The sequence below is a fragment of the Rutidosis leptorrhynchoides genome, chromosome 8 (genome assembly GCF_046630445.1).
Source record: "Rutidosis leptorrhynchoides isolate AG116_Rl617_1_P2 chromosome 8, CSIRO_AGI_Rlap_v1, whole genome shotgun sequence".
Lineage (NCBI taxonomy): Eukaryota > Viridiplantae > Streptophyta > Magnoliopsida > Asterales > Asteraceae > Rutidosis > Rutidosis leptorrhynchoides.
This window is the reverse complement of record NC_092340.1, coordinates 141,607,401-141,617,695: the sequence shown is the minus strand read 5'-3', so window position 1 is coordinate 141,617,695 and position 10,295 is coordinate 141,607,401. Positions and strand designations below refer to the sequence as shown.

Here is a 10,295-nt window from a genome sequence, read left to right as displayed (position 1 = left end):
TGAAAAGAGGAAATGGGACAACAACCACAACAACAACAGGGGTAGGAACTATGATCAAAACCCGGCAAAACGACATGAAGGGTTCAGGTAAAACAACAACATACACAACAACAACACCAACCCCAACAACAACAACCGCACCAATCCGAACTACAAAGGAACCTTACCACAATGCAATAGGTGCTACAAGCACCACACTGGGTATTGCAATGTTATCTGTGAGAAGTGCCAACGATCTGGACATGTTGGCAAGGATTGCAAGGTTACCACTTTGAATGTGAAGCCAAACCACAACAACAATGGGCCTAAGAAGTGTTATGAATGTGGAAAGACGGGCCATTTCAGAAACGAGTGTCCTAACAAGCGTAAGGATGGCGGACCACCACGTGCTAGAGCCTTCAATGTTAATGCAAGGGACGCTCGCGACAACCCCGACTTGGTGACAGGTATATTCAAGATCAACAATCTTTTAGCTTCTGTCCTATTTGATACTGGTGCCGATAGGAGCTATGTGTGTAGACATTTTTGTGATAAGTTAGATTGGTCGTTAGTTCCTTTGAAGGAAAGTATGCTTGTCGAGGTCGCCAATGGAAAACTAGAAAAGGTCGACCATATTAGTCGTGGAGCTATTATCAACATAGCTGGTGCAGATTTCGAAATTGATTTGATACCTATCAAACTGGGAAGTTTTGACGCGATCGTCGGTATGGATTGGTTGAGCAAGATAAAGGCCGATGTTATCTGTGGAGATAAAGCACTTCGCATACCACAAGGAGATGGCGAACCACTGGTTATCTATGGAGAGAGATGTACCTCGAAGTTGAACCTCATTAGTTGCGTGAAAGCACAAAAGATTATGAAGAAGGGACGCTTTGCTGTCCTAGCACATGTGAAAGCGGTAGAAACTGAGGTGAAGAACGTGAACGATGTGCGTATTGTGAACGAGTTTTCCGATGTCTTTCCCGAAGAACTGCCTGGATTACCGCCACCGAGGGCAGTAGAGTTTCAGATTGACTTAGTGCCAGGAGCTGCACCTGTAGCTCGCGCACCTTATAGACTCGCACCCTCCGAGATGCAAGAATTACAGAGTCAACTACAAGAGCTATTAGATCGAGGGTTTATCCAACCAAGCTTCTCGCCTTGGGGCGCACCTGTGTTGTTTGTAAAGAAGAAGGATGGATCCTTCCGTATGTGTATCGACTACCGTGAACTCAACAAATTGACTATCAAGAATCGATATCCTCTTCCACGAATTGATGATCTTTTTGATCAACTACAAGGATCGAGCGTTTATTCAAAGATCGATTTGCGATCCGGATATCACCAGCTGAGGGTGAAGGAAAGTGACGTGATGAAAACTGCATTCAGGACCAGTTATGGTCATTATGAGTTCCTCGTGATGCCATTCGGTTTGACAAATGCACCTGCCGTGTTCATGGATCTCATGAATCGTGTCTGCAAGCCTTACTTGGATAAGTTTGTTATCGTCTTCATAGATGATATCCTCATCTACTCTAAGAGCGAAGAAGAACATGAGCAACACCTTCGGCTAGTGCTTGAACTCTTAAGACAAGAGCAACTTTACGCCAAATTCTCCAAGTGCGAATTTTGGTTGAAGGAAGTACAGTTTTTGGGTCATGTTGTGAGCGACCAGGGTATCAAAGTTGATCCCGCCAAGATTGAAGCCATCAGCAAGTGGGAGACCCCCACTACTCCAACGCATATTCGCCAATTTCTAGGTCTCGCCGGTTATTATCGAAGGTTTATCGAAGGATTTTCTCTGATTGCGCGTCCTTTGACCGCACTGACTCACAAGGGCAAGAAGTTCATTTGGGAACCCACACACGAATCAGCATTCCAAACTTTGAAGAAGAAGTTAACCTCCGCACCTATCCTATCACTTCCTGAAGGCAGTGACGACTTTGTTGTTTATTGCGATGCATCGAAGAGTGGTTTTGGTTGTGTACTGATGCAACGATCAAAGGTTATTGCCTATGCCTCCCGACAATTGAAGATTCACGAGCGGAACTACACTACACATGATCTTGAACTTGGAGCCGTTGTCTTTGCACTCAAATTGTGGAGACATTATTTGTATGGAACTAAGAGCACTATCTTCACCGATCACAAGAGTCTCCAGCACATCTTCGATCAGAAGCAATTGAATATGAGACAGCGTCGATGGATCGAGACGCTCAACGACTACGATTGTGAACTCCGTTATCACCCTGGCAAGGCCAATGTTGTAGCTGACGCTTTAAGCCGAAAGGAGAGGACGGCACCTCTCCGTGTTAGGGCTCTGAACATCACCATCCATTCGAACCTCAACAACCAGATCAGAGTAGCCCAAGTTGAGGCTCTCAAGGAGGAGAACATATCTCACGAGCATTTGAACATACTTGTCTCTCGATTCGAGGTTAGAGAGTCTGGACTCCGATGTTATGCCGGAAGAATTTGGGTACCTTACTATGGAGATCTACGAAGCCTGATACTTGATGAAGCACACAAATCGAGATATTCGATTCACCCCGGTGCAGGTAAGATGTACCACGACCTTAAAGAACAGTATTGGTGGCCGAATCTTAAGAAGGACGTTGCGACTTATGTTGGTAAGTGTTTGACTTGCTCGAAGGTTAAAGCCGAGCATCAGAGACCTTCTGGGTTACTTCAACAGCCGGAAATCCCACAATGGAAGTGGGAAAGGATCACAATGGATTTCATTACTAAGCTGCCGAAGACGGTGGGCGGATGCGATACTATTTGGGTTATTGTTGACCGCCTCACCAAATCTGCACACTTCCTAGCGATGAAGGAAACTGATACAATGGAAAGACTTGCTCAGCTGTACATCAAAGAGGTTGTATCTCGTCATGGTGTACCTTTATCAATCATCTCCGATCGCGATCCCCGTTTTGCTTCCAGATTTTGGCGTTCTTTGCAAGAAGCCATGGGAACTCGTCTTGACATGAGTACTGCTTATCATCCTCAGACTGACGGGCAAAGTGAACGAACGATTCAGACCTTGGAGGACATGCTGCGTGCATGTGTCATTGATTTTGGAAAGGCCTGGGAAAGGCATTTGCCACTCGCCGAATTCTCGTACAACAACAGTTATCACTCAAGCATTAATGCTGCACCTTTTGAAGCATTGTATGGTCGTAAGTGCCGATCTCCTATTTGTTGGGCCGAAGTAGGCGAAAAGCAAATCACCGGACCCGAGGTAGTTCACGAAACCACGGAGAAGATCACTCAGATCCAAGCTAGACTTAAGACTGCCCGTGATCGCCAAAAGAGCTATGCCGATCTTAAACGGAAAGACTTTGAATTTAATGTTGGTGATCGTGTAATGTTGAAGGTTGCACCTTGGAAAGGTGTGATCCGTTTTGGAAAACGTGGAAAGTTGAACCCACGATACATTGGTCCATTCGAGATCTTGGAACGTGTTGGACCAGTTGCATACCGTTTGGATCTACCAGCACAATTGAGCTCAGTTCATCCTACCTTCCATGTGTCAAACTTGAAGAAGTGTCTTGCTGCACCCGAACTCATCATACCATTGGAAGAACTTACTATTGATGACAAACTCCACTTTGTGGAGGAACCTGTTGAAATTATGGATCGTGAGATCAAAACTTTGAAACGCAACAAGATTCCGATTGTACGAGTACGATGGAATGCCAAACGAGGACCTGAGTTTACTTGGGAACGAGAGGATCAAATGATGCGGAAATATCCTCATCTTTTCCCGACTCCTCCATCTACTTCAGCTTAAATTTCGGGACGAAATTTTCTTTAACAGGTGGGTAATGTAACGACCCTGGTTTTACCAACGTTATTTATTAATAATTATTATTATTAATACGTGTGATTAATCGAATGTATGTTATTACATTTACATGTTGCTTTAATTGCCCGTACTTGAACTTTAAATGCCCGAAACGTCTTTGTGACACCCGGAACTTGCACGAATAATATTTTAAGATATTATTTACATTCATGATTAATTTTATTGATCATTTTAATTAACTAAAGCTATTAGTTAGTTACTTGGGCTTAACTTGGACTTTTATTGGATTACTTGCTAACTACTTGCAACTTGGGCCTTTTAAGTGAAGATGGACTTGTGTAAGCCCACCCTACTTATGCTAATGGACATTTAGCCCAACTCTTTCAACATGTAAGTATTAGTTTAAACATGAACTAGCTAGTTAAAGGCTTTTGGAATATAGTTGGCTCACTATCCCCATGCAACCTATCCTTTTAACCAACTTTAAGCCTCTTTACATACAATTATCCAACAAACCAAACCCTCCCTCTTGACCCACCTGCTGGCCGTGGCCTAGTGTGCCCATATAGGGTGTTTTGTTTTTCAAATTTCATTACTTCATTCTCTAGATTACTCTCTCAAAACACACACACAAACTTACTTCCATTTTCTCTCTTTTCTCTCTAGCTTTTGTAAGTAACATGGACTTATTTTGCTCTTCCTTTCTTCCTTGTAAAACCGAATTCTATATCCATCATCATCATTCTTTTGTTACTTGCTACTTGTCTTTGATTACTTGTCTTGTTGTTGTTTAGTTATTTACATGTTATTACTTACTTACTTACTTGTCTTTCTTTACATGTTTCAAGAATCAACTCTTTAGTTTGATTCTTCACTTATATCTTGTATTTAACAAGAACATCAAGAACATAATCTATCTAGTTATGTTCTACATATTTTGTTTCAAAAGATTAAAGTTCATAGTTGTATAAACTCATTACTTGTAGTTCTTGAAGTAACTTTAAAGTTACTTCACTTAAAGATCAACTTGGGTTGAATCTTTAAAAGTATGAGCAACTATGAACCATTTTCTTATTTAGTTAGTTTTCTACTTTATTTTGTTTCAAAAGATTTAAAGTTTATAATCTTTATAATTGTTACTTGTGTTCTTGTTTGTTGTATGTTACTAGAATACCACCTTCATGGTTGGTTTAGGCTTATCACTCATTTTCTTTATTTCTTATTGTTAGTTGCTTACTACACATTTGAACAAGGACATGAAACCAACAAGAGCTTACACTTTGGTGCAAGTATCATGGATCCAACACTTGGTTGTGATCTTTCTTAGTGATCATGAACTTGTTCATAAACTTACATGTAACCTTGGTTCATCAAACACTTACAACACTTGCACTTGAGTTATGATGGACAAACCTTGGTCAAAATGATGTTAACACATCAACGAGTTGTACACTTGAAGCTATACGCATCAAGGATGAGAACCGTGATGAACATCAAGCACCGAGACAACCGGAACTCTCCAAAACCCACTGTTCTGTCCAAAACCTACTGACCTGGTGCTTCTGGAACAGACCAGTAGACCTGGGCTGTTCTAACCTTGATTTTTAGATAGAACTTTTCGAGTAGATAACTTTTCATATAGGACTCGTCTTAATCCGAGTTACGGTTTAGGATTTATGGCCCTCCGATCGTTACCATGTCCTTTAACGTTGTGCAGAAATTTCTGACCTACTCGCACTTAGACCGTCGCCACGGTCAAACCAAGATGAGTTTGCTTCTGTAAATTTTACCACACTTAAGGGACTCATAGACGGAGCCATGACCACTGGTCTCACCTTAATTCAGTAAGGGTAGAGGCCGTGGTGACTGACCGAAGTCAGCCTTTGTTTTAAACGACTTTCATAAACGAGTCTTACTTGTTACCTCTTGTTTAATGATGATTGATGATGACCCTTATGACCTTAATTACGTACTTGTAAACCTTTTGAGATGACTTATTGACTTAGTGCTATTTGACTTAGGTTGAGGACGTTTGGACCGTTACTTGCACACCACTTTCCGACTACTACCTTACCGTTACTACTAATCATTGTGAGTTATAGCATTCCCTTTTTACTTTAACTTATTTTGGGAACTGAGAATACATGCGGATTTTATGTTTTACATACTAGGCACGAGTACTTAAACTTTATATATGTGTGGGTTATATAACGGCAGAAACATTCCCTTTAGCTCGGTAACGTTTAATCATTGGTTTTTGAACCATGAACGCGAATCTTAGATATGGATCCATAGGGTTTGACATCCCCACTCGGGCTAGTAGCGCTAGCATTTAACGAGTGTTTAATACTTCGAGGTTATACGCACTTGCCAAGTGCACTTTAAGGGGGTACATTAAACGTTAAGTTTGTTACCGGGTGCCCACGGTTAAGCATATACTTTTACATACTTTTGAAACGCTCGTTGTAGCACTGAAATCTCGTGGCCTACTTACATTACTGTTATACTTAAACTATAGCTCACCAACCTTTGTGTTGACCTTTTTAAGCATGTATTTTCTCAGGTGCTTGAAGTCGCTTCCGCTATCTTACTAGTCGTGCTGTAGAACCCGCTGCCTAGAGTTGTTATCGCATGACTACTTATGTTGCATTCAAACTTTTTTTCTTATGAACTTATGTTATGTAACGACCATTATGGTCACGTACACTTATTTAATGCTTCTACTTAGTGAATCATACTTTGATTTGTAAAACAATTGACGTATGTTATGACGTCACTTTTATTAATGAATGCAAACTCTGTTTTGAAAACGCATATAGTACTTAACCTTGTAATGATCCTGTTGATGATGGTCCGTACATGATGATTTAGTACGGGGCGTCATAGTATGCATACCTGTTAACTTTAGTTGAAATGAAAGTTTGCCTTTTAAAAATTAATGCAATGTTTACAAAACGTATCATATAGAGGTCAATACCTCGCAATGAAACCAATTAATATGAAACGTTTTTAATCGATATGAACGGGTACTTTCACATTTGGGCCACAAGTGCCACATGGACTTCCTTTTGAATCGGTTCTTGAATTGCACCTTTATAACTATGTCAGCCTCTGGTCCTTGATTCTAAGTATGATCATGTGCAAACAAACATGTAATCATTTCATGAACTAAGGTAATACAAATGGTATTTACATGTTCATCTTTCAAGTCATTCCTAACCACGACTACACATTTGATATCTTCTTTCACCAATGTCGGGTTAAACTCGGTTTGATTAACTTTTACAGCCTTTTCACAACTATTAGCAGTGGCAACAATAGCTAGCTCACTTTGACTATCTTTATCAATTTCTTCACAAATATCAGCAATAACAACAGCTATACCATTGTTATTTTCTACTTCACTTGTACCTTTAACCCTTAAAATAGGTAGTGATTCCAAACAATGTGTTTACACTACTTCATGTGAGTTAACAGAACTAACCAAACAACTATTGCCATTATTCACTTCATTTGCAACATTAAGACCATGAACATGCAACAACGAAGGATCGGTTCGTTTCTTCATGACATTGTTAATATCTTCTCGCAATTTAGCCAAACCATAGGCATCCGAAAGAGTTTTAGGTTGATTCATCTCAACCCACTTTTTGATTTCCAATTGCAAACCCCAAATAAAAAGGCTAACAAGATACCATTTATCAAAACCCATATTGTTATACATAGATTGAAAAGCATCATAACACTCTTCAACCGTGTCTTCTTGTTTGAAACCTTTTCTTTTGGGCATTTCATCAAACACCTCATATGCAAACTTCTTATTCTCAAATTTGTGTACCCTATTACTATAATTTACCGTGAATTCATTCATTTCAGCAACAAAATCTGAACTACATCTTGAATTTTTAGATTCATGACATGAAAAGTTTAAATTTCGATTCATACCTTGTTTTTCTTCTCGCAGGCTTTGTATTTCACTAATTAAGAACTCTTGACTGTTTTCAACCATTGTCAATTTCGTGTTTAAATTCTTGATAGAATTGCAGGCATCCTGTAGAGATTGTTTGATAGAGTCGCCTATTTCTTGTTTAAATTCTTGATCCAGTTTTGTTATTCCAACAGCCTCCATAGACAGACCTTTAAAACTTCGATTTCTTTAATCTTGATTTTGAAAAATTGCCCAGAAAAGTGCTCTGATACCACTGTTATGAACTTCCTGAATCTATATAGATCGAAGAAGTCCTAAGTAATCAACTTGAAAGCTTTAGAGAAAGAATCAAGCCTTGAAATTGATTACAAAAGATTGAAAGCACAATTAAGATGAAATTGTTGTTACAATCTAAAGATTACAAGAATAAAAGGGAGAATAGTGTTTTCACACAATACAAATCAATAGCTAAGTATTACAATGATATAGTCTAACAACTCTATTAATTCTGTTAAAGTCACGTGCTATCTACTTTAAGCCCCATGACAAACCTCTTTAAAATCTTCTGCTACTTCAAACCGCCAAGTTACAACTTTACTTGTTAGGGTTTCTCCAATTCCTGCTCACTCACAAACACAGTCACCGGATTATAGCATTCTTTCACGGTCGAATGTAATTAACTCTCATATCTTTCAAATTTTTACTATTATTATCATTACCGCGTACGATTTCGTATATTCTGCTTATTGTTGAGAAAATTAGTTTATAGTGAAAATATTATGTTTTATGGGAGATTCAATTTTGTGCGAGATTTTTGATTTTATGCAAGTATCTTAACTTATCTGAAGTTTTTTGAATTTATACCAATTTTTTGATGCACAAGTAATTTTTCCTTATTAATTGAGCTGCCTAAATCAAAGTTTTGAGCCTTTTTAATTTGATTTCATGCTGATAACTATGATAAATCAGGGGACAATACACTTATTCTCCAAACTACTTGACTCATGTTATTCCACCAGAAACCTGTTTATAATCAAACGACTACATGCTCGAATCATAATCACAGGTGTTTCCAGCCACGATTTCATTCGTGCGAAACTCGTTTTATCATATTCATCTTGTTCTCAATTACACGAAGCATTCACCATTTTTTCTTACACCAATCGCAAATCGACGTTCCTCTACAATACGATCATCAGGGCGTATTCTTCCATCGATAAGTTCACTGATTCCCTCAATGTTTTCCGGGAAATGATCCGTGTTGGTAAACCCGTAGATCGCCAAACATTACCTGCCGTGTTGAAGTCGTGCAGTCGTGTTCCGGATTTACGGTTTGGATGTTGCGTTCATGTTCGGATTATTTCGAATGGGTTTGATACGGATGTTGCTAGTTTGAATTCTTTGGTGACGATGTACAGTAAATGTGGTGAGTTGGTGAGCGCACGGAAGGTGTTCGATGAAATGCCTGACAGAAATGTGGTTACTTGGTCGACTATGATGAGTGGGTACGCGTTGTATGGGAGATGTGAACAGGTGTTTGAGTTGTTTGAGAGAATGGTAGTTGATGGTGTGGAGCCTGATGGATTGACGTTTACAGCGGTTTTAACAGCGTGTAGTCATCGGGGTTTGGTGGATAAAGGGAAAGAGTATTTTGAGATGATGAAATATAAGTTTGGGTTGAGACCGAGCCTGGAACATTGTACGTGTATGGTTGATATGTTGGGGCGAGTTGGGCGGGTTGAGGAAGCAGAGAAGATGATGGAAGCGATGGATGTTGTCCCGGATGATGCTTTATGGGGTTCGTTATTGGCTGCGTGTAAAACTTATGGAAAGGTTGAAGTAGCTGAGAGGTTGGCTCAAAAGATATATTCAAGAAGGTTGCCTACAAGATAGTTTACACTTGTTTCGTCGTTGTTAAATATTGTAGGTTTTCGCTTGATATATCTCATGTGTAACAGTTGTCTAATTGATATAGACAAGCTCTTTGGATCATAAATGACGAAAGATCTATGGCTGGTTCAATGGACACAAAAATATGTATAAGTTCAAGGATAATGCTTTCTGTTTTCTAAACTAATGTTTTACATAATCGTTGACTATTTCTGGTTCATTGTTTTGGATCTTGCTAGCTTTCTATTTTCCGAACTAATTAACTCCAATGGTATTTGGTTATCATTGAATTACTTGTAACATACCATACCCACATGTTCATATGACCATGCATTGGTATTTGGTTCTCCATTGTTGCTCAAAGTTTATCAGGATATACTCGTATATCGTATGCAGCAGGACCATCAATCTTGCAATGCAAGTCATGCCAAGGCTACCTTGGGGCCTTTGTTCCTTCCTATTTTAGAACACTGGATACAAAATTTAGTTGAACAATATAATAATTTGAACATATAAAAACTTTAAATTGCTGCAGCAAGTTCTCAGCCTGTCTAAATACTTCTTACTTTTTAATCAACCGAAAAAATTGTCATAGAAGCTGAAGAAGCACAAGTATAAAATAGACAGTGTCAAATCAACAAATTGGATCAAGATCTTGAAATAACAGTGTAACTAACGTCTTCTCATCCC

At 39.2% G+C, this 10,295-nt stretch overlaps 1 protein-coding gene across 1 annotated transcript; it reads left to right on the top strand.

Annotated features, from left to right (window-relative positions):
- The first annotated feature begins 8,262 nt into the window (after window positions 1-8,262).
- On the top strand, window positions 8,263-9,760 carry LOC139862945 (pentatricopeptide repeat-containing protein CRR2, chloroplastic-like). Its single transcript, XM_071851573.1, has 2 exons — window positions 8,263-8,387; window positions 8,685-9,760. The coding sequence occupies exon 2, from the start codon at window positions 8,967-8,969 to the stop codon at window positions 9,606-9,608; it is 642 nt and encodes a 213-aa protein (XP_071707674.1). The 5' UTR covers window positions 8,263-8,387; window positions 8,685-8,966; the 3' UTR covers window positions 9,609-9,760.
- Window positions 9,761-10,295: the final 535 nt, after the last annotated feature.

Bases quoted from the DNA above. Each gene is read 5' to 3' on its own strand.
- LOC139862945 (XM_071851573.1), top strand. From the start codon at position 8,967: ATGATCCGTGTTGGTAAACCCGTAGATCGCCAAACATTACCTGCCGTG.